Source organism: Entelurus aequoreus, linkage group LG24 (genome assembly GCF_033978785.1).
Source record: "Entelurus aequoreus isolate RoL-2023_Sb linkage group LG24, RoL_Eaeq_v1.1, whole genome shotgun sequence".
NCBI lineage: Eukaryota > Metazoa > Chordata > Actinopteri > Syngnathiformes > Syngnathidae > Entelurus > Entelurus aequoreus.
In genome coordinates, this window is record NC_084754.1 from 22,836,031 (window position 1) to 22,861,826 (window position 25,796).

At 37.6% G+C, this 25,796-nt stretch overlaps 1 protein-coding gene across 3 annotated transcripts; it reads left to right on the top strand.

The window, feature by feature from the left end:
- Positions 1 to 732: 732 nt before the first annotated feature.
- Positions 733 to 24,406, top strand: LOC133641774 (basic helix-loop-helix ARNT-like protein 2). Of its 3 annotated transcripts, none has more exons than XM_062035767.1 (17): positions 733 to 1,043; positions 6,652 to 6,781; positions 6,873 to 6,926; positions 7,078 to 7,119; positions 7,209 to 7,366; positions 9,454 to 9,533; positions 9,676 to 9,768; positions 10,025 to 10,142; positions 10,215 to 10,364; positions 10,544 to 10,787; positions 14,053 to 14,159; positions 15,487 to 15,637; positions 15,717 to 15,787; positions 15,864 to 15,972; positions 16,612 to 16,705; positions 17,199 to 17,298; positions 24,104 to 24,406. In XM_062035767.1, the coding sequence occupies exons 1-17, from the start codon at positions 986 to 988 to the stop codon at positions 24,241 to 24,243; spliced, it is 1,899 nt and encodes a 632-aa protein (XP_061891751.1). In that variant the 5' UTR covers positions 733 to 985; the 3' UTR covers positions 24,244 to 24,406. The 3 variants fall into 3 exon arrangements, with proteins under 3 accessions (XP_061891751.1, XP_061891750.1, XP_061891752.1); XM_062035766.1 differs by having other exon boundaries at positions 17,824 to 24,247; XM_062035768.1 differs by lacking the exon at positions 9,676 to 9,768 and having other exon boundaries at positions 17,824 to 24,247.
- The last annotated feature ends 1,390 nt before the right edge of the window (positions 24,407 to 25,796 follow it).

The window sequence follows — 25,796 nt, forward strand, 5'->3', positions numbered from 1 at the left end:
ATGAGTTTCTTCCGCCGGGTGTCGGGGCTCTCCCTTAGAGATAGGGTGAGAAGCTCTGCCATCCGGGGGAGCTCAAAATAAAGCCGCTGCTCCTCCACATCAAGAGGAGCCAGATGAGGTGGTTCGGGCATCTGGTCAGGATGCCACCCGAACGCCTCCCTAGGGAGGTGTTTTGGGTGCGTCCGACCAGTAGGAGAAGACCCAGGACACGTTGGGAAGACTATGTCTCCCGGCTGGCCTGGGAACGCCTCGGGATCGACCGGGAGGAGCTGGACGAAGTGGCTGGGGAGAGGGAAGTCTGGGCTTCCCTGCTTAGGCTGCTGCCCCCGCGATCCGACCTCGGATAAGCGGAAGAAGATGGATGGATGGAATAAAGGCAGATGATCATATTATATTAAAAATGTAACAATATGAACAACACAACAAAAAAACATTTGAAAACAAAGAAATTGAAAATAAATATATTTACATTTAACCCTTACCCTAACCCACAAGACATTGAAACAATGTTAACTTGTCCTTTAAAACTGACTTTGAAACAATGTTGCGAAATAGTTATATATTTAAATTGGGGCAAAAATTGATGTCTTGGTTTGGAAAAGACCACATTTCATCAATGTCAGAAGCAGACAATAATACATTTCGTAAAAACGTTGCCTAATGATAAATAACGCAACAACGTTGTACATAGTGGTAATAGAGCGTCCACATAACAGAAGAGTTATAGCACAGTGTGACACTACAGTGTGCCGATAGGAGGAGACTGTCATCTTCCGTGCTTTCACCACAAAACTGACCCAAAACAGTGACGCCTCCTGTGCATGTTTCTCAACACTTTTTTGTTGACTTGTGCGTACAATTATGCACTTTTGATCGGCTTTACAACTCCTCCTTTTGGATTTCAAAACAAAAGCACAAAATCTGCGTCCCTCGACGGCCTCATCCATGCATTGGAGTCCTGGGCCGCAACGCACCGGCTGCAGCCATGGCGGCCAGGAACACCGCCGCTGGCGGCTGTGACCGAACGGAAGGCGAACCGGGAGGTAAAATAATTGCTTTGATGGCGGTACGGTCACGATGACATTACCGGTGCTGACATTTATTAGACGAAAGAGGTGTTTGTGATAGCTTGTCTGCTCAAAGGCTTGACCCTAACTTTGCGTTTTTGCAAAAAGTAGGTCAGTAGATCAGTAGAGCAAAGTCGTTATTTACATAGTTTTTGTAAGGCTTCGCCATATTTCATGTTTCCAACGGCATAAGTCAAACACGACGACGCTTCAGTGCCATTGGTGAATATTACTCTACATTAAACAAGCGCTTTCCCAAAGTAGCCCGAAAGAGAGGCAAATGTTAGCTTAGCATCATAGCTTGGCCTGTTTACCAGGTCTCAATCAGCCGAGTGGTTAAAACTACTCACCACAGCCTTTTTTTTAAAATGATAATAGACTTCACGGTAATGCGTCCATTTTGTCTTTTTAAAATATAAACAATGCTAGTGTTTGGCCAAACATAACTTTTGCTTTTTAGACTATTTCACGTCTGTGATCCTTTGAACGGTGTTGTTGTTTATTCACTTGACACGAGTAAGGACAAAAGCTGTACATAAACCTAGACGAGTGAGTTTCTTCTAAAAGTCCGCTGTTGAAGTAAAAATGGCCTTTTGGGAAGAATCCATTTTTATTACACCATTACCTCAATGTTCTTATTTTAACCTTAAAATTGTAATTATCCATATACAGTAGTACCTCAATTTACGAGCATACTTGGTTGTGTGACCGAGCTCGTTACTCAAAAGCCTATTTTAAAGCAACATCTCCCATTGATATTAATTGGTGCTCCCCCACCAAAAACATCACAATTTTAACATGTTAAGATATTAGCAAATTGTATTATATTGTACAAACACTACAATATACTGTAGTACCAACAACTACAGTAGTTCTATGAAGTAATGTAATAATGTGTTGCAGATGATTTAAGAAAAAACAAATCCATGTTTTTTATCCTTTTGCTCCAGCATATTTTTTTCCTCCCAAGAGCTTTCGTAGCTTTCGCCCTACCCCTTGCTACCTTATAGATGCACACACCTAGTAAAACTTGGCTAATTCTAACACAAACAAAAGTGAGTCGTAAGTTCCTAAGAAAACAAATGTATGATGAGAAAGAAGCACAATGCACAGAGCAAACAGTAAAGCGCCAAGATGTGGCGCACATACAATGGAAAAGCCTGCGTTTATCCAGTTACTAAAAAGCTTTAGTCGTCTCAATTTAACTTGATAATTTATTTGCCTACAATGTACAATACTAAATACATTTTTATTTACAGAATTTTTATTCAAGAAATAAGTTCTAAGTTCGTACTTTATCGAACTGATTATTTTTTATTACTATTTATTGATTATTGGTGTTTTTATGGATTTATTTGAGTTTATTTGAAAGCAATTTTGTAATGCTACATTTGTGTTTACAGAAGTATTTTATTTAAGACAGAAGTTTGAAGTTTGTACTTTATTAATATCAATGTTGGAGATGATTTATTTGCTTGCAATGCTATATTTTGTGAACAGCAGTAATTTGTTCAAAATATTGGTATTGGTAAGGTAAGGTATTGCCTACCATAGAAAGCTCTTAACTTAGTTATTTGAAAATTGTTCCATAAAAAGTACAATTATTTGGTCTAAAAAGAATAACATATAAATGTAACTTTTGCCACGCGTAAGATGCAGTGCATGGTGTCATTCCAAACCACTAGTTTTGATGGGGAATTTTTTTTTTTAAATGATCTGTAATTTGTATTCATTGGTTTCTTTAAAAAGTAACAGGGAAAAATCAAATAGAATTATTTTGTAAAAAATGTGAGATTTTATTTTCAGTCCGTATTGCCCAGGCTAACTCTACAGTATTCAGCTGCTTCTCCATCAAACACACCGTCATCAGCTTCGCCATATTTTCATGGATAAATGTCTGCCATTTAGATGGTAGAGTCTATCAGTGATACTTACCAATTGGTTCACCAAGTTGGCGACACGCTCAGTCATGTTCTGATGATTTTTTTGTTTTAATTCAATGAATATCATGAGCTTGGACTCATGCATGTAAGTAAGTGTATGCAAACTAACTATAGCAGGAATCTGAGCAGAATGCTTGCATGTAAACAGTCATTTTGACCAAGCAGTTTAGTTAACTGGTTTCAGTAAAGTCCCAATTTTTTCATTTTGTGTAGAATGGATGAAGCTCACATTAGTCCGCTTTCCACCAGCATTTTGAGGAATTTGTATTGTTAATTGTTTGTTGACCTGTACAAAAAAAATATTGGTAATCTGTGTGCTTTGTGTTTCCGCCACAGCTCAAAGGAAAACAATGTTGTAACCTTAACTGAGCCAAGGAACTTTGTTTACGTTTGAAAAGTTTCACGGCACACCACCAAGAGTGTGATTACTTATTCTGTTGTATTAAAGGAAAGGTAACTTTCCACATACTGTATGTACCTTCTGCTACCAACAGCATGTAATTGTTCTGCCTGTTACTATACATCATTGGCAGCCATAGATAGATAAATAAAAATGCTTATTTGACCAATTAAGTGAAATTGGATAATGTCCTTATGATTTCTCAAAAGTGCAACAACACATTACTTTGGAATCACTATGTAAATGAACAGATTATATCAGAATCAGAAGAGTTTTTATTGCCATTGTTTGAGAACGGGTTCACAAACTAGGAATTTTACTTGGCGCAATCGTGCAACATAAAACACACATAACACAGAATAGAATAACATGAGCTGTAACTGAGCTATCAGATATTGTTATTGTTCATGTGCCATATGGGTCAGATTGGTCTGTTTATGTTGCAGATGCATTGGGAGATATGCAATTCATATAACATGTATATCTACTTATGCAAGACTGGCAATCAGTCCAGGCCCAGGGTGTAACTTGTCCAAACTTCTCCCTAAAGCATTCCGACTTCACACTTAAAAAAAAAAAAAACTGTCCTCTCATCTTGTTGTCTTTACTGTTGACTGTAACCTGGTAGTCCAGCTGGTAATTTCTATTTGGGTCACAGTGTGGAAAAGATCTAAAAATAGATGTCATGGCTATCTGCTGCATTGGGTCTGTTGTAGTCGTTAGCTCACATTTCTTCTCCCTGGCTCTCTTCAGAGCCATGTCAGCTTTGCCTTAGCCTTGCCAGATAAACAAGTTCAAACTAGGGCAGTGTAATCCAGAAATGCTAAAGTAAATCCTATGTGAGGTTTACTATTTCAGCTAATGTCTGATTGAGAGGGGTGTTATATGAATGGGTTCATATTTAAAATGTGCTGATTAAAAGTAATAAATGGTATCAGTGAAGGGATGTAATGATATAAACATTCCGTATCATGGATATCGTGACAAAAACTATCATGGTTATTATTATTATTGCTATATTGTTGAATGTGCTCAAATAGTACTTATACACACAGAATTTTTTGAGCCAAGTTTTTTTTTTTTAATAACTAGACACACTTAGAAAACACACTATTTTGCATGTTTTGTTATGCTTCACTGATAGTGTTTTAGTCTTAGTATTTTATCTGTTTTCATGGAGTGTTTTAGTCTTAGTAGGTTATCTGTTTTATGGCTAAGCTTTTATCATTTTGGAATATTGCTTTGTACTTTGGCACTTTAAAGTACCAGTAGAGTGGAAAAACAAGTTGCTTCTATATTGAAGCTATTATCATATATATCAGATTTTTATGACACAGAAAGATTTATAAAGTTTGCGAATAAATAGATATGATCAAAATAGTAACAATCACACAAAGATTCCCAAGCCATTTTTAAAGGATAATGACAAAGCCCGTGACGTAGAGGTAGGGACAGCAGATCCCTTCTCTACCAAAAACAATGCAAATCATGCAGCCTTTGTGAGGGCCAACAACAATTTCTTTGGGAAAAATTATGAAGAAGAACCTTATATTTTTTTATCCTGAATAATAAGGAGGATGATATACAAGTTTTAGAAGCTCTGCTAAACAAATCCAGCTTTAGTGAAACACTAAGCATCATGTAGCAGTATTGCTAAGTTCGAAACAAGAAATACAAACTACAAACATAATTAATTACTGCACCATGTCTGCTCTTACTTCGATGACGACTGACAGGATGTCCATATCTTCCTGTTTAGATGAACAATTACTCGTGATGCACATGAAGGGTTAACAAGGAAAAGTCTCCCTGCAGACACAGTCTTCGGTTGTGTGTGTTTATCTCTATCTCTGTGTATAAATTGAATGTCACAGATGAGCAACTTATAGATTCATGGTTAAATCCTCCTATTATCCAGATGTGAGGCATGATTTATAATTTAGTATAACTTTAACGAGCCAAGACACGATGATTCGGGAGCAGCAGAACATCGCTGTCAGCTCACAGTAAAGCAGCATAGGGCTACTTAGGTGTTTAGATCATTGTCCCGCTAAAAAAAGTTTGTCTGCGTTTGCACTTATAATAACAACATCGCTAATATTTGGTTAATATTCAGGTCACTATTTGTATATAGAGTATTGAATGTGTTATTCTTATAGCCACATCTGTGTGTTTACTTCCGTACCTGACGGTTTTGGCAACAGTTGTAGCCGAAACCGTCAGTTACGGAAGTAAACACACAGTTCTGACTATAAGAATAACAAATTGCATAATTGTTTTGAAGACTTAATGAACATCTTTGGATTATATAGAGTATTGTCGGCGGGTTTTGGATGGTTATTTAGAGGGTTTTATGGGCGAAATAGAGAGCCCTCATTGACTACCGGTACATTGTTAGCGCACTTTTTATGTGTTTATTTATTTCCGACTTAGAATGCATTAAAAAAAGAAAAACATGTGTTCATGACTTACATAGGGATTGTGAAATCATAGACAGCACGTCTAATTTTTGCCTATTTGTAGTGTGACTGATCTAATCAGAAGCGTTACACCAGTGACGTCAATCTGCAGGAATAGCCGAAGGTATATGGAAGGGAATATTTAAAATGGCGGCCTGAATTTGTGGCAGTTTGTGATGTTTAAACTGTGTTTTTACATACTTTGCAAATTGTAAATATGATTGGATATGGTTTAAGATGTATTTAAATGAAAAGTGTAAAGAAAATCTATAAATTATTTCGGGTGGGCGTTGCGGCATCCTACTGTGTTCAGCTGTCCTTGAACGGTAAATATAGAACGATCACTCTGAGCACAGCCTGTAGGTTCAATGTGCACAATTCAATAGCTTAGTTGCTCAGAAAGCAATGTGTTTATATAACTTTAGATTGGTGTATGTCATTTCTTAATGGGAAAGACATTGTCTCCTGTTTTCATGTTAGCATTTAAGCTACCGAGCTGGCTGGATAGTTTTAACCATCAGGAGTTTCACCGCAGTTATCATTAATACCGTTTATCATTACATTCCTGTATCAGTGTTTCCCATACATTCGTTTATTCTTGGCGGTCCGTGACGGACCGCAACAGAAAGATTGGCCCTGCCTTTTTCTTTTTGAAATTTTAAATTATTGCTTCTGCTGTATTATTATTTTCAGAAAGAAGCAATATATAGGACATGCCTTTTTCAACTTTTAATTTTTCTTATTGAATCTGCAGTTCATTTTTATTTTCCCTTCTTTTTCAGAGAATGTAATTGTTGAGGAAAACCAAATGACCTCCATCTCTCTACCCAGTCTAATGGCTCCGACCTCGATGGTTGGCATGTCCTTGGGCCTGGAAATGCCCCGTAAACGAAAGGGCAGTGTGGACAACCAGTAAGTATGAGTGTTTGCTTCTGACTTAGCTCTTCTCAAAACATATGAATCAAATTAAATTAACTTTGTTGATGTCGCTGTTTTTTCTTAGGGAAACTAAATTGCCATCCTTCTCAAGTGAATATATGGATGAGGACCAAAATAGGTTGGTGCTGTTTACTTGAAATAAAGCTGAATTCTACACTTTGTGGTTCGAGCTCAACATTTCTACATTTTACAGGAGTTTGTTGCCATTTTACACCCACTCTATTGAAATATGCCACATAGTTGAGAATTGTTTTTTTTCTTGTCTGCAGTTCTGATGGAGAGGACCAACATGCTAAAATGAAATGTTTTAGGTAGTACAGTACATTAATATTGAATCAATTAGCTGCGCTGCTGAAGAAAAAATATCTTAATCCTCATCATCATCTTCATCTCCTTGCAGGGAACCACACAGCCAAATTGAGAAAAGGAGACGGGACAAAATGAACACGCTCATTGACAAGCTGTCAGTCATGATTCCAACATGTAACCCAATGTCTCGTAAACTGGACAAACTCACTGTGCTCAGAATGGCCGTGCAGCACCTCAAATCCCTCAAAGGTACTTTGAAAAAACTATAGTTGATTATTAGTGTTGGCTGACCCATTCACTTAATCATGAATAATTATGACTTCTGGTAAAAAAAAAAATGGACTCACCAGTCTTGGTGGATGTCCATCATTTGTTTAATTTTGTAGAAAAAAAGAAGGTAACAGACATGACACAGAACTTGTCATTTCAAATGGCTACTTTATGGCTTCAAGAAATCAAGAAAATACATTGTGGTAGTCAGTAACAGTTTCATTTTTAGCCCAATTACAGTAAAAAAAAATATGAAAGCACTCAATTCTCAGGAAAATTATTGAATCATGAAAAACAAACAAAAACACTTCAAGACACACCGTGCCTCACAGCCTGAATGCAGTCTGTCAGGCATGGACTTAGCGAGTGACAAACAGTGCTCTTCATCAATCTTGCGCCAACTTTCTGATTGCTGTTGTCAGATCAGCTTTGCAGGTTGGTGTCTTGTCATGGACCATTGTCTTCATTTTCCACCACAGATTTCTAAAGCCTAATGACTATATTTTTGTGTCATGTTTGTCTGCTTTTTTTAAATAAAAAAATTAAACAACTGAATGAACGTCCTCCAAGTCTAATTTGCAATTCCATGAGTATACCCGCAGGGTCTTAAAAAGCTTTAAATTCAATAATTCGAATTCAAGGCCTTAACAGGTCTTAAATTCTATCAAAATCTTGTTAAGTCTTAAATACGACTATGAAAGGTCTTAAAGATAATTAGTTATGCTTAGAACAAATGGATAAACTTCAGTCTCATTTTTAAATGTTTTGATTTTTAAGGGGGGTATATAACTACAAAACTGAATTAATTAATTAACTTTGCAGCCCGGTCAGAATTTATCGAGCACAACAAGTGTGTGCATTTTGTTACAGCAGAGTTTAGCTAGCAACGGTGGTTATGAAAGCCCACCATTATTTGTGTAAAATGGTAAGTGCAATTTCAACGATTTGTGGCTGTGGAATTAACAAGTTAATGCATGATTGAAGCTGGTGGATGGAAAAATTATTATTTTCACCGATTTTACAACTCTGGTCAGGATGGGCAGCGTTTGTAAACATTGCAGTGAAAGTGAATGGGACAATAATGAAAAAGGCGAAAATCCGAAACAAGTTTTTGTCAAAATATGTTTAAACGCCACAACACCTGCACAACTGTAAAGGGATCAACTTCAAAAAGAGCGTTATGTGGGTAAAGTGACAATAATTACAGAAGAATCAGAAATAATGCATCTCAGCTTTTACAGTATAAGGATGATGACGTAATCAGACATGTCGGTATACTTTGACAGCCATTTTAGACCTGGGAATGGCGAGAAAGACACGTAAAAACGCATGGTTCCACCCCCCTTTTCCTCGCGAGGATTATGAGTAATTCTTCATCTAAACGGGTCTATAACAAGATTCTATCAGTAGCCGTACCAATGAGAGCAGACATTGTACAGTAAGTGATGTTTTATAATGTTTGTTGGCTCGAAAGAAAGTCTGCAGTGAGTAATAATCAGTGATGTTGTTGGGGGGGGAAAAAAACTAACCTTGTGATGCGTTTTATTAAATTAATGTGCCGCGTATGATTTAAAATGAGCAAAAAACGTAAATATTAAATGTTATTATAAATGTGCCCGTTACTACACTGCATATACTCACAGCATGTATATAAAATATTAATGAAGGTGTTTGGATGTTTTTAAGGGCCTTATAGGCAAAATAAAGCGACTCCCAAAGGCTCAATCGTAAGCAGACTTTTGATCGCATTTATTTATTATTTGGAATGCATAAATCAAGTAAAAAATGTTCTTGTCTTACATAAGGATTGTAAATTTAAAAAAGTGCTCTTCCCCTTTTAAAATGTATTCATTATGGTCTTAAAAAAGTCTCAAATGTGACCTGTAATAACCCTGCAGAGACCCTGTATATCGATTAATAATAACTAATCAAGAAAGTTATGTTCCACTATAGCTTAGGTTTAATTGTATTGTTATAGTTTTGGCCATGACATATTGTTGTAAGACTCTCAATAATAGCAGGATGTAACTTTTGTGGAATGGTTTTTAAATTTGCGCGCATTTCAGGTTCCTCAAGCGCTTTTTCTGAACTCAACTGCAAGCCATCATTCCTGCCTGACGAGGAGCTCAAACACCTCGTCTTAAAGGTAAAACAATACTTGATTTGCACAAATCTGCCATGTTCAATAATTGATTTTAAAGGCTTTTATTTTTGAAGGACTCTCACATTTGATTATCAGACTGGCACATCAGATGCTTCCTATTCTCTCTCTTTTTGTTGTCGTGCAGGCTGCGGATGGCTTCCTGTTTGTAGTTGGCTGCGATCGGGGGAAAATTGTTTTTGTCTCTGAGTCCGTCTCGAAGATATTAAATTATAGTGGGGTAACATCTTTTTTTGTTATTGTTTTTTTCCTACTCTATCTGCAGTAATAATGTACATGTTTCGACAGACCAAATAGGCTTTTTATAAAAAGTATCAAACTTTCATTATCCATTACTTTCTTTTACATTCTTCCTTTGTTTGACTCCGGTGTCCAACATGTTTGTACTTTGTGTTAAATACTTTGTAACTGTATGGTTTTGTAATTATTGGCAGCCAATTTTGGTCAATTTGACAAGCTTTACCTTTTCATTACAGGCAGAGCTGATTGGACAGAGCTTCTTTGATTATGTACATCCTAAAGACATGGGAAAAGTAAAGGAGCAGCTGTCAGCGTCTGAACTGTACCCTCGTGAACGGCTAATTGATGCTAAAAGTAAAGCATTTATTTGTTTCTTACTGTGGGAGTGTGTTTGGAGTGTGTGTAATGGTTCTGTCGTTTCCGTAGCTGGTCTGCAGGTGCAGGCAGACCTCCCGATTGGAGCAGCACGAATATGTTCAGGCGCACGACGCTCTTTCTTCTACCGCATGAAATGTAACAAAATATCTGTCAAAGTTGAGGAGAAAGAATTCCAGGCCAGCACCTCCAAAAAGAAAGGTAATTAAATAATTCTAATCAAATATTAATTACTTTTGATACTGATCTTAATATAATACACTATAAAAAAGGCAAATACCTTACCTTAAGCAGCCCTAAAAAAAAAAAAAAGGATTTTAGATACATGTATGCCATGTAGTTTATAACAGTCAGTTTATATACTGTATGTGTGCCTCCAGAGTTACAGAAGTACTGCACAGTCCATTGCACAGGCTACATGCGCAGCTGGCCCTCAAGTCAGCTGGAAGCAGAGGGTGAGGGTGATGCAGAGAAGCAGGAGAGCTCCCACTTCAGCTGTCTGGTCGCCGTGGGGCGCATCCACTCCCACTTGTCTCCTCAAGTCAATGGAGATTTCCGGGTCAAACCCACCGAGTTCATCACACGGTATGCCATGGATGGCAAGTTCACCTTTGTCGACCAAAGGTAAAATGTAATTGTACGTTCTAACCTGCAAGTGTTATTAGGGTTGTCCTGATCCGATATTGATATCGTTCAGATTACAGCAAAAAAAAAAAAAAGTATTGGATGATATCGGCTTGCATCTAAAATCCCTGATACAAACAGTCCTGCGGCGCATTTACTTGTACAAAGTTTGACTGACAGTTAACAGCTAAATGTCTTCCAGTTAGCACACATGGTTGGTCTTTTCTTGTACTTTAGTGAAGTAATTTTACAAAAGTTAAACATGGTAGGCTATACTGTTGGCCAGGTGTCCCCAAACTAAGGCCAGCGGGCCAGATCCGGTGTATATGTATTAGTGCATGTGTGCGTGCAAGCTCACACGATTATTCCATCCATCCATCCATTTTTTCCCTTTTACACTTATTTTACCATCATACAGTGAATGCTTTTTGGGTAAAATAGAATAAAATATTTGTTAATTAAATGCAAAAATCGTCCTATTTGCGTGCGTAAAGTACTTTTTTGAAACCTTTATTTTGTTAGTGCAGTCAGACCAGATGTGGCGCACCGCACTATTATTGTGAAGGGAGGAAGTGTGTGTGTTGCTGTTGTTCTCAACTTGACGAATAAGACAATTTGAGACTATAAAAAAAGAAAGCCTCTCAAGGTGCGACTGCTGTTTATTCATCTTACATAGATGATGTCGTTCACAACAACAGAAGTAGATGAGATGTGTTGTGGGTGTATGGATCGATCTTGCTCGCTTTAGCTTTGTATATTTAGTTGCTGTTTCAAGTGACCGTATCGACATTGTTTAGTTCAGGATGTGGCTGTCGACTGTGTCGGGATGAATGAACGGCCCAGAACACATTATTTTCCCAAACAAATGTTCTTTCTCTTCACAATAATAACATTTCACTTACATTTTTCTCGATTTCTCTGATATTCTATGCTTTTAACAGTGGAAATCCCCTATTATATTGGCCAATTATGTGGCTCTGTCCGTGGTTACGTGAACTCGCGCGGAAATCATGTGCCTTACCTTTTTTTGTTGAGTTGAGTGATTATTGATTAGGCATATTAGCGCTGTGTTAAGTAAAAAGTAGCAACAATGGTGAGATCCTAAACTTCTAGTAGGTGTGGTCTTGTTTTCACTCATTCGCTCCTCATCTGTTTCACTGTTACATGCTCCAGAATTTGAGTGCACCTGTCGCGGCCCATTAATCTTTTTTTTTTTTATTACCGGTATTATATTTTCATAACCGTGATAAGCCATAATCTAAATCATAATTTGATTGTGTGTGTGTGTGTGTGTGTGTGTGTGTGTGTGTGTGTGTGTGTGTGTGTGTGTGTGTGTGTGTGTGTGTGTGTGTGTGTGTGTGTGTGTACAGTAGGTATATGCATGTATGTATATATACATACATGTACATGTGTAATAGGTCATTAAGTAAACAGTACCACATTTGTCAATATAAACCAGTATTCAATTACAAACCCCGTTTCCATATGAGTTGGGAAATTGTGTTAGATGTAAATATAAACGGAATACAATGATTTGCAAATCATTTTCAACCCATATTCAGTTGAATATGCTACAAAGACAACATATTTGATGTTCAAACTGATAAACTTTTTTTTTTTGCAAATAATCATTAACTTTAGAATTTGATGCCAGAAACACGTGACAAAGAAGTTGGAAAAGGTGGCAATAAATACTGATAAAGTTGAGGAATGCTCATCAAACACTTATTTGGAACATCCCACAGGTGAACAGGCAAATTGGGAACAGGTGGGTGCCATGATTGGGTATAAAAGTAAATTCCATGAAATGCTCAGTCATTCACAAACAAGGATGGAGCGAGGGTCACCACTTTGTCAACAAATGCGTGAGCAAATTGTTGAACAGTTTGAGAAAAACCTTTCTCAACCAGCTATTGCAAGGAATTTAGGGATTTCACCATCTACGGTCCGTAATATCATTAAAGGTTTCAGAGAATCTGGAGAAATCACTGCACGTAAGCAACTAAGCCCGTGACCTTCGATCCCTCAGGCTGTACTGCATCAACAAGCGACATCAGTGTGTAAAGGATATCACCACATGGGCTCAGGAACACTTCAGAAACCCACTGTCAGTAACTACAGTTGGTCTCTACATCTGTAAGTGCAGGTTAAAGCTCTCCTATGCAAGGCAAAAACCGTTTATCAACAACACCCAGAAACGCCGTCGGCTTCACTGGGCCTGAGCTCATCTAAGATGGACTGATACAAAGTGGAAAAGTGTTCTGTGGTCTGATGAGTCCATATTTCAAATTGTTTTTGGAAACCGTGGACGTTGTGTCCTCCGGACTAAAGAGGAAAAGAACCATCCGGATTGTTATAGGCATAAATTTGAAAAGCCAGCATCTGTGATGGTATGGGGGTGTATTAGTGCCCAAGACATGGGTAACTTACACATCTGTGAAGGCGCCATTAATGCTGAAAGGTACAAACAGGTTTTGGAGCAACATATGTTGCCATCCAAGCAATGTTACCATGGACGCCCCTGCTTATTTCAGCAAGACAATGCCAAGCCACGTGTTACATCAATGTGGCTTCATAGTAAAAGAGTGCAGGTACTAGACTGGCCTGCCTGTAGTCCAGACCTGTCCCCCATTGACAATGTGTGGCATATTATGAAGCCTAAAATACCACAACGGAGACCCCTGGACTGTTGAACAACTTAAGCTGTACATCAAGCAAGAATGGGAAAGAATTCCACCTGAAAAGCTTCAAAAATGTGTCTCCTCAGTTCCCAAATGTTTACTGAGTGTTGTTAAAAGGAAAGGCCATGTAACACAGTGGTGAACATGCCCTTTCCCAACTAATTTGGCACGTGTTGCAGCCATGAAATTCTAAGTTAATTATAATTTGCAAAAAAAAAAAAAAGTTTATGAGTTTGAACATCAAATATCTTGTCATTGTATTGCATTCAATTGAATATGGGTTGAAAAGGATTTGCAAATCATTGTATTCCGTTTATATTTACATCTAAAACAATTTTCCAACTCATATGGAAACGGGGTTTGTAATAATAGTTGCATATTACTTGCACATACTAAGTCTCCTCGGCAGATTCGTGCTAATATTGTATTGGATTAATATCGTTATCGGCCAATACTCCAATATCAGTACCGTATTTGAAGTGAAAAAGGACACCCGTATGTAGTTTGAAGAAAAAAGACTGAGTGACATGTCAAGAGGGAAAGTGTTTTTCTACCAGATTCTGTCATTGAGACTTGTTTTACAGAGCAACAACCATTCTTGGTTATCTTCCCCAAGAGTTGCTTGGGACTTCATGCTATGAATACTTCCATCAAGATGACTTACCACATTTAGCTGACCGGCATCGAAAAGGTAAGTTTATATGTAAGCCCATGTATTTAGTTTTGATGTTTTTTATAATTGTGTAGACTAGGGCTGCACGATTAATTGAAATTGAATCGACATTGAGATTTTAATTACTGCGATTAATAACCAGCATATGTTTTTTTGGGGGGGGGGGATCTCTGCCGTTGGCCGCCATTTGAGTGACAGACATGTTGACCAATCAGAATTGTTGAGCCTCACATTTGTTTGTCTCTCACTTCAAACAGGAAGAAAGATGTCTTATCTTGTGGATCGCTCTCAGCACCTGAGCGTGTTTATTTAACAGTGTACCGTAAATAGCTGAACCGAGTGACCCCTCTTTTCAGTCATTAACAACCTTTGTGTTGTTGGAGGCGAAAGCAGGGCGCGGCCGCAGACACAGACTACGGAGAGCCTAGCGACTCGCCGATGAAAAGTGCTGCAAACTAACACAAATTAGGAAAATAAAGATTACAAAGCTAAGTCCCGTTGTGGGAATATTTCAGCTTCAAATCGAATGGGTGATCTCAGCGGACACGGACAAATTAACAAAAATGCCATCGCGATCACGTGATAGCAATAAACAAAAAGACAACATCCAACCTCATTTTTCCCTCTGGGAAAAAACAATGCACAGAAATGAGTAAAAAATGTTGTTTATTCATTTAGGATAACAAAGTTATTTTATTTACCGTCCAATGGTAAACCATTCTACTGTAATGAGAAATAAACGTTTATATCCTTTTAAATGTTTACTTGCATAATTATATATTTTGATTACATCCATTCTTCCATCCATTTTCTACTACTTCTCCCTCTTTTTGTGTGGCGGGGGGTGCTGGAGCCAATTCCAGCTGCACTCGGGCGGAAGGCGGGCTACAGCCTGGACAAGTCGTCACCTCATCACAGGGCCAACACAGATAGACAGACAACATTCACACACTCACAATTACACACTAGGGCCAAATTACATTATAATCACTGTATAGTTTTAAGAAAATATTTATTCAGTTAAAGAGCATGATGTTGAAAAAAGTTCTGTCTGCATAATGTCAAATATGTTTTACAGTAAATTATTGCACATTGTTCTTACATGTGGCACCATGAGACAAGAATATGTTGATTGACAGTTTAAAAGTTAAATGTATTCCTTCACTCATTATTTTTGCAGTTTTATGCAATTGTATGTATAAAATAAAAAAATCGCAATTTTGGAGAAAAAAAGAATACAATAAGGTTTTTTCTCAACATCGTGCAGCCCCAGTGTAGACCTCTTCAACCAAGCTCGAATGTCGAGACTGAGATTTTTCCAATGCTGACTGTTTCTTTTTCTTAGTGCTGCGGAGTAAAGAGAAAATAGAGACAAATCGCTACAAATTCAAAACGAAATATGGCTCTTTTGTCACTCTGCAAAGTCAGTGGTTTAGTTTTGTAAACCCCTGGACCAAAGAAGTTGAATATATTGTGTCAACCAATACAGTTATATCGTAAGTAGATGTTTAACACGTTATCTCATTGTATAAATCTGTCTGCTTTTAATAGAGCTTCCCCTTTTTTTCACTTCAGGCATGACCACAGTCGAACAATCCGGTCAGGAAACAAGACTGAACAGTCAAACCCTTCAAAGGCTTTTGGAGGTGAGTTAAAATAGGCATTATAAACATTGAGACATACAGTAGTATGTTAATGACATGTGGTATTTCTTTCTGTCAGAAGATAGAAAGAAATCTCTTCCAATGATACCAGGCATCTCTACCACACCTGGCGTATATGCTGGAAGCATCGGGACCCAGATTGCCAATGAGCTGCTTGACTTCCACAGGTTTGGCATTAAAACGCTGAATTTAGTATTTTAGATGTTTCGGTTTAGGTTAGGGCTGCACAAAAGATGTGGAAAAAAATACGATCTCAATTCAGACGAACATGCAATCTAATTTCCAAGTGACGACAATCCTTTTTTCTATTTTTACCTAATAAGCTGCAATATATACAACCCATCCATCCATTTTCTACCGCTTGTCCCTCTCACACACTCGGGCCAATTTAGTGTTGCCAATCAGTCTATCCTCGGGTGCATGTCTTTGGAGATGGGAGGCAAACACTGCCATTTTACTCAAAATTACTACTAAAACTACTACAGGTATTACTGTCTAGTGAGTAAGAATGCCAGGGGTTTTTAATTTGATGGATTATTGTCAGTCTTCCTATTAATTTCTTTCAAGAAAGTCCCCAGTCAACTGTCCCCCATGTAGCAAGGCAGAGTGACCAAAGGAGCCTTCTTTAAAGCAGAACAAGAAAAAGAGTGTGATTTCTTTAAATAAAAAACAGATTGGTGTGCATGCGTGCGCGCACGTACATTTTCCAGATTAGTGCAGCCCTAATCATAATGCATGTTATTGTTAAACTGTTTTATCATGTTTAAATGACAGGGTTTGGCATATTAAAACGTGTTATCTTTTAGAATGAACTCAACGCCCTCCAGTGGTAGTGTGAGCCCGTTTAGTCTGCTACAGGACAAATCTCCACTCACTGTTCACAATCTAGTCAACAACAATGTAAGTGCATCTTATATATATATTGTATTTGTTTGGCTGTATTTGGGTTTTGATTGATTTATTTGTTACTGTTTTTTGTAGTCATTATAGTTGTTCATTTTAGATGGCAGAAAATGTTTTTTTCCGACATGCATTCTTTTATATCTAGAATAGAATATCACTGTGAATGATATGAACTTTTGTTTTCATTGAAGTGTCACATCGAGCAAAATGATTTAATTATTAAATAATATTTTAGATTTTGAAAATTCGGAATTAGAAATTAATGTCATAAAATATAATCATGGAGACAAACTGGTATCTTAGCTGTGACTCATGCTTTTTTTGTTCAATCTGAATGGCCTGTAATGCAATGGACATATTTGTTGTGCCTTCCATATTACAGTAACGGTTTTATTAGGTTAAATCAATTGATTTTGTTGCCAGGTTAGATTTAGCCTCAACAGATGAATTGCCATTTTCTTTTCATTTCATTATGTCTTTTGCTGTATAGATGCCAAATGGTGAAGCCACAGAAATGGAGATCCCAGAGAAATCGAGCTCAGAGGGTGACCCTAAAGGGGCTTTATTCCCTGGAGAGGAGAAACTCATGGGTACGTTTTTTGATACTGTTCATAAACACATCACTAAATGTAGTCAGGGAAAATTGTTTTACGCCTTTAGTTTAGGCATGTGCACGTATGTCATAGCCAAAACAATTATGGCCAACCACTGGACACTTGCAGTATATGTACGTAAAACACTTCTCCAACTAAGTTACGGCACCGTTATGCATCCAACTTATTACATCAGTCAATCAAACTTTATTTATATAGCACTTTTCATGCCAAGGCAAGTTGTGCACACAAGGTGCTCTAACCTATTAAAAAAAAAAAACAGCACTAAAGAAAATATTAAGATGTGGCATGGCACTGAAAATTTAGGAAAAAACGCCACGGTTGTGGCATCTGTGCAGATGACGTTAATTTTTAGTTATTCTCCAGTGTAAACACCCTAGGACATTTAGTTGTTTCTTTGATGGTGTCTATTCAAAATTGTTTAATTGGATAAGAAACTGTCTTTATGACGAAAGGGCTTCTCACCTTGTTCTTGTCCAATGTCCCTTAATCTCACCACAGGGGAGAACTCCCAGTTAGATTTGGACAGCGTGGTTGAACCGGGCTTTGGGAATCTTACCAATGACGAGGCAGCTATGGCCGTGATCATGAGACTTTTGGAGACAGACTCGAACTTGGGCGAAGCAGAGGACTTTGAAGATATGCACTGGTCCTTATAGAATCCACACTTGAAAAGCAAGACAGTGACACCAGGTTTTTAGTTTTTAAACCAATCGTATGAACTGTGCAGTCCTCAAATGGCAATATGCAACCGTTTTGTCGGCGAAAAGGAACATCTGCTCTTTCTCTGGAGGAGGTCATGCGCCAAACTCGGCCTTACAGCAGTCTGCCTGCCATGGAAAACCTTCATCACATTTACCTCTTTTCCACTACGGCTGTTTCAGAGTTGGTTCGGGTGGGTTCCAAAAGTTCCTGCAGAGATTTTATTTTCTGTTATTAAGTGTGCTGAGCAAGATATGTTTTTTCTGATTCTCGACTGTCTCCAAAAGCTTGTTGGGCGGAGTTACCTCCCGTCATGGCCGGATTTTAACCGTCCAATTTTGCAAACATTTTTCACTGCCAATCACGATGTCCGACAAACAGTGTAGTAAATGATGTTGAGTATTATTAAAAGTGATTTTCACAGGCACATTCTGTAATAATACATTCGCTGTTATTTTGGCCATCAAAAGCGTGCTGCCGTGCCATAGAAGGAATGTGCTTCCACCGCTTACACACTAGAAACTTTGCTTTATTCTAAGTTTTTCGTTTTATTCACCCTCATATAACATTTACTATGTTTATGGTTCATATATTGGTGGCTGGAGAGAAAACTTTTATTTGGAGCAGACCATCACAGAGCTGTGTTACTGTGTGTTTGACCTAATTTTACATAACGTTTTCCTGTTTGCACTTAGTTTTTGTTTTTTTACGTGCTCAAAGTTATGCACGTTTCTCTTATTCGTATTCTCTCATCCAGCCTCCGTACACGCCCCAAAAGTACTTAAGTTTTGAATGAAGGCAGGCTCATTTTTAATGAGGCGTATTTGCTGTGACACCTTTTTTTGGTTGCATGAAAATTGTAGAACATGGAGTTTTAAATACCAGTTGTAAATGTAATTTAAATCCATGAAAAAGATAACACTTTAAATTTGAAAAGACTGTATCCATCCAGACAGTGCTTGTCATGTGAACGTCTGTGTCGCCGTGGTAATGTAGTGTGTGTATGCACGCTTCAACAGCGTCTTCTACTTCCTGGCTGGTTGTGAATAATAATCCCTAGATAGAACTTTATTTACTTATTATAACCATCCTGATGTCATTTGTGGTGTTAAGAGTTATGTTTCGTACAAATGTTTGGGAAGCTGGGACGCGTCAGAGGGGCTTGAACAGCTTATATGTGTGTGTGTGTGTGCGTGTGCGTGCGACAGTTTGATTTTAACTGTCAAAAAATCAATTGATAGACGCCATATTTTATACGTATTTTCTATAAAATAGTCACATAGTTCAATAATCACAGTCCTGACGCATTGAAATTCGGTTACGATGTTCAAACACCACAGATATACGTTGTCTTCCGCTGTCACACTTACGAGACAACGATGTGCATTTCGATTTATGATAGTTAATATAGAGTGACATGATGGTCATTTCATCTTCATTTTAATGGATGTTTCCAGGTGTGTCAATTGAAGCAATCAGAATGGATTAGATAGTTTTCTGGAAGTTTCGCTTATCATTTTATTACATGTGGTGTACACTGCATCCCAACTTTAGGAGCAATGCAATAATTCACCTTCTGGAGGCGCTGAACTTATTCCAGCCTCAGAAACATGTAAGAACAAAAGTACTTAAAAGTAAACTGCACTTTTTTGGAATTTTGCCTATCGTTCACAATGATTATGAGAGACAAGAAGACAGACATACTCTACAAAGCACCAACAATACTTCCATTTACATTTTCTAACTTCAATTTTAACCAAGTATTAGTGATATTGTTATTATAAGCTCTAACGCAGACAAACTATTTTAGTGGCGCGTTGTCGAGAGAGCTAACTAGCTTGTTGCTGCTATATTGGCATTATGAGCTAGTAGACTGCTTTCTTGCCTCCGACCGTTTATTTTCGATCATAAATAATGCCTCTTACCTTGAAAGTAGAAGGATGAGGACATAACCTGACAAGTTGGTCAACTTTGGCATCCAATTTAGACCCGGAAATGGTGAAAAAGACGCTGGTATCCACACTCTTTTTTCTTTGCGAAGATTATGACTCATTCTTGATTAAACTGGAAGATATAAACATTCCATCAGTCGGCATCCCAGTGACAGCAGACAGTGTACAGTAAGGGATTGTTTAGTATGCTTGTTGGCTATCATGAAGTCTGCAGTGAGTAGTAATCAGGGATGTTGACAAATGAAAAAGCGAAAGTCATGATGCGCTTTTGAAGTTAATGCATCGCCGTATGCTTTGAATGAGCAAAATGTGTAAATAATACAGGTTATTTTGAATGTGCCTGTTACTCATTACATATATACATACAGTGTGTATATACAAACTTGATGGAGGTGTTTGGATGTTTTAAGCGCTTTATAGGCAGATTAGAGCGACTCCCACTAGCTTCATTGTAAGCAGACTTTTGATCTCATTTATTTACTATTTAGAATGCATTTAAAAAAAAAGAAAAATCTAGGTGTGCTTGTCTTACATAATGATTGTGAATGATGGGCAAAATTCCCCCAAAAAGTGCAGTTCTCCTTTTAAGTTGACGAGAGAATACGCTTAGGGCCAGGTTTGTCAGGGAATGCCCACATTTAAGATTGCTCTACTCAAAGTATGTGGATGAAGGCGCGCAGCCGTGTCTGCGCAGTTGCACACTATTTTTCACATAAGCACGTGGGAGAATAGGGAGTTACATGAATCGTACTGTACATGCAATAACACCTGGAGGTGTTTTTCATTGATTAATTGGTACATAATGGGGAACTGCACTTTTTTGGGAATTTTGTCAATCATTCACAATCCCTATGTGAGACAAGAACACACGTTTTTTCTTTTTTTATGCATTCTAATTCATAAAATTAGCAAGTATGAGGTGGCTAATAATGCAGCCACTGTAATGCCATCCATCCATCCATTTTCTACCGCTTGTCCCTTTTGGGGTCGCGGGGGGCGCTGGAGCCTATCTCAGCTACAATCGGGCGGAAGGCGGGGTACACCCTGGACAAGTCGCCACCTCATCGCAGGGCCACTGTAATGGAAGTACTCAATTGCATCTATAAAGCCCATTAAAAATATCCAAAAACCGCAACTCCATTTACATGCCATGGCCTCAATATTAACCAAGTATTAGCGATATTGTTATTATAAGTGCTAAAGTTAAGTAACCATTTTAAGCGGAGCTGTGATCACAGAGAGCTAACTAGCTTTTGCAGCTACAGTAATGACATACTGAACTGCTTCTTTGCCTCTGAGTTGGTGAAAGTTAATTCTAAATTATAAATCATGCCTCTCACCTGGATGATAGGAAGTTATTGCCATAAACCGAGACGTTGATAAACTTTGACATCCAACTTGAACCCAGAGATGGAAACAAAGACGCTCGTTTGCGCCCACCCTTTTTTAAGAAATAATTCCTCATCTAAACGGGAAGATATAAACATCTCATCAGTCAGCATTTTAGTGAGAGCAGACATTTTACAGTTGGTGCTTATTTTATTATGTTCGTAGTTTTTTATTTCTCTTTTAGCGCTTAGCGATACTGATACTTATCACTCAGCTTCTAAAACTTGGAACTCATCCTCTGTATATTCAGGCTCAAAAATATAAGGTCTTGGATCATTATTTGTCCCAAAGTAGTCCTTGTCTCATATGAAGTCTGCCATGATTAGTAGTAGTTAATTTTGTTGTCGAGGGAAATAGCTAACCTTGTGATGTGTCTGTGTAATTAATACGCTACTGTATGCTTAAAATGACTAAGATACATAAATACTACATGTTGTTATGAATGTGTCTGTTACTGCATTATATATATACCTAGTGTGTATACAAAACGTTTTCGGAGTTTTTCAGAGCAATTCATACGAGAAATACATCGAAACCCATTTTACCCATTGTTAGCTGACTTTTGTTAGCATTTATTTACGAGTTAGAATGCATAAAAAAAGAAAAACGTGTGCTTGTCTCACATAAGAATTGTGAATGATAGGCAACATTCTAGAAGTGCAGTTTCCCTTTAAATACTGTGATATAATGGCATGGTTTTCCAGGATGGTGAAATGGGGTGGTGTGCTTTGAACTGCATCGCCTCCGAACTAACCGGTCATCAGCACCAAAGTTGGCTATAGTGGAAAAGGAGTGACTGTCATTTAGTGAGGACTAACACAGTTGGAGAATCTTAGTGGTTTGGCAGTCCCACTTATACTTGAACAGAGGACAGGAATAATGCAACAAAATGCACTGAATCAACTTGCTGTTTTTTTGTTGTAATTTTTTTTACGGTGTACTTTAAAAGTGTCTGTGAACCCTGCCCTCTATACCCGCTTCTCAGACCATTTGCACGGTTCAGCAGCCATTTTTTAAAATCATGAGACCTTATGGTTTTGTGAGCATAATAGCACTTAAATAGACATTTAAAGCCAATGACTACACAATCACCTCACACCTGTTAAATTATAGTTTTTTGTCTGAGTGATATAGCAGTAGAAAAGGTGACTACTCAGGAGATGGTGGATAAAAGCCACCAGATTTAAACATACAGTATAGTGACGCAGTTCTTAGTAGCAGTAGTTAACATAGTTCCCTACTTATTGTAACCTGAAATATGTTTTGGTTCACATGTGCAACAGTGTACTTACGGTCTGTTTCATAGTGTCCCGAAAGGATAGAGTTTAGATGTTTATTCATGTTATTTTCAATGGCAGTCATCCATGCATAGATTTTAGGGTTATATTATGCAGTCGTCATTCCATAAATGTTGAAAGTAGGCCCTATTTTCCCAGGCTTACTCCCCATATCAAGCAGGTACATTTGTTGCTGTACCGTGATTTACATTTGAATGAGTCCTTCACTTGCAGTCATCCCGTTGCCATTCTTACCTCATCTTGTATCACAATAAAGACTGACCTGCATGTACGCAGTGAAGTAAAATGGGCTCAAAAGGAGCTTTATGACAGTATGTCAACTCTGAATATGTATACTAAAGTATTAGGTTATATAGATTAGATATATATTCATCCGGAAGAACATTTGTGAGATGTCACTAATTCTTATTCATCCCAAAGGTTTTAAGAGCTTGGATTTGTTGTTTGAAGTTTCATATATAATGTGTTAAGACTATATATACATGTTAAATGGTACCCTAATGATGAAAAGTAGAATTTATATTTCTACATGATTTAAAGGAACGTATTGCATTATAATGTGTTTTAAAAGAAATGTGTTCCACACCAATATGTGATATTGTAACCTTCATTTGTCATGATAAAATGAGTGCATGAAATCAAGAATACACATAGACTTTATTGAGCACCCACTCAGTTAACTGACACCAATTTGGCCACACTGAATTGAGAGTAATATAAATCCATGCTGCCATTTTTTCCTATTGGTATCTCTTAAGGTTTTATAATAACATCTGTGTATAAATCATGATCTGAAGAATGATGTCTTTCCTGTCATATGCTTGAAATATGATGTGTCCACGGATGGAGCATCTTACCTCACGGACGCTCTCGCTTGTGTCCAAAGTGCCTTTGGACGTTTCCGCCATGACACACGATAAGCATGTTTGTGATTTTTTTTTGTCTTTAATTGTTTGTTTTTTTTGGTTACACATCACCTAACTGAAAGGAGAGGGCATCTTGTACTACGTTCAAATGCATTTTTGGACCCAACTTGACACCATGTGGCACAATTTATTGACTGCATTAACTATCTGACCAAACTTGGGGAACAGGGCAGCTTTTCACAGACACAGGCTATCACTATCCGTTTTCTATTATCTGTCTGTGTTTTCTATTTGGATTCAATTATCGTCCTGTTGTAGTTCTACATTTCTGATGTATTGTGGGTGCTTACACTAAAGCTTCTTTTGTGAATAACCAACCATCCAGGAAGATGTCATTCTTTGCCTCATACTCTTTTTGAACTGAAACGGTAACATTTCTGTTTTCATTTGCATGCCACTTACAATACTCTTTAACTGGCACTTGTGTGCCTTGATACAGTTGACTGCCCATGCACAGGAAGTAGAACGCTGACCTTTTGAGCTTGAATTTAACACTCGTTGAAACTTCTTTCAGCCACTTCCTGCCACTCTGACTCAAGCGGAAGCCCTTACTGTATTGTTCCATGTTGCTGCTACAATGAACTGATGTCTCTGGCCATCTTGTCAATAAATGTTAGTTTACTCTCAATGTACTGTGACCTGAATTTGACATGATTTATTTCAGTGATTCTCAAATGGTATGCGGGATCCATCTAGTGGTACAACAAAGAATGACTTGATTGAAGTAGTATTTTATTTTCCTATATTCAAACACAGTGTTACTGTTCAAACTGTGTGTAATGTTACGTTGGCCTAAAATATTAAACGTGTTAAAACTTCTGTCTTGTATTTAATAAATACCTGGGCCTATTACGCTACTGTATTTTAATGTTGGTCATTGTGGTGTAAGTATTTCTGGGTTGGTACTTGGTGAAAAAAAGTTTAAGAACCACTGCTTTAGTCGAACACAAACGTATTGTGATTATTGTACACTACTGTGTCATGGGAACAAATATGACCTTTGATGGTAGCTGCATCTCGAATGGGATATGCAAGATCAAAAAGGGTTCCAGCTTCTTCTTTTTTTTTTTAAATGGAAGATATTGGTGGAATTTGTGAGTGGCACAGAAGCTTGACTATAAACTTGCTCTGATTTGTGTTTGACTATGGCAAGGGTCGGCAACCCAAAATATTGAAAGAGCCATATTAGACCAAAAATAGCAAAAAAAAATCTGGCTCCAACAAATTAAAAGCCTTATATAAGTGTTATAATGAAGGCAGCACATGATGTAAGTGTCTATATTAGCTATATCAGCCTACTATCAAAGGCTGACGCAAATCTTTGTTGACAGAAATGTATTTTAATTTTTATTCTACGCATTTTTACAACATTGGAAACCATTAATAAAATGGAGGCTTCTCACAAGATGAGATAACTTCTGGAAATTACTGGCTCAGAATGGCCAAATGTGTAGATGTGTGTGTCCAAGTTTAAGGAAACGGCAGGCTGTCTTCTTCTAATGGATTTATTACAATATTTGCAAGCTGGGTAACGTTTGCTGTGGTCTGGAACAACATGGCACACAAACAACTATCAGAAATGCAGCCAATATTACATACATAGATTAAATACACAAAGGACATAAGTAAAGGAAATTAAATGAGCTCAAATATACCTACAAACGAGGCTTAACGATGTAATATGTACATACAGCTAGCCTAAATGGTACTTTAACTTTAACTTTTAAATAGCATGCTGGCATAAATTAGCTTGCAGTCATGGATTGACCAAATATGCCTGATAAGCACTCCAGCAAATCAATAACTTCAACAAAGCTCACCTTTGTGCATTGACGCACATTATAAAACGTTTGGTGGACAAAATGAGACAAAGGAGTGGTATAAAACATGTCTTTCTGTGGCAGCATCGGAGAAAGTTGTACATGTAAACAAACTACGATGAGTTCAAGGATTGCTAAAATTAGTAGGACAAAACTATGCTTGCCAAATACTCTCATCAGTGAAATATATTTAATATAAACAGTGGAATTTCTAACAATTAGGAAGGTTTGAGTCATGTTTGTTCTCCTACAGAAAATATATTAAAATAAAAAAATGTCTTCATCTTTTTCCATTTTCACACATCTCTGAAACACCACAAAGCAAATGCAAAGGGGACATGCTGCAAATTCAAAATGGAAAAGCAAAAGTGCATTTTGCCAGGCTAC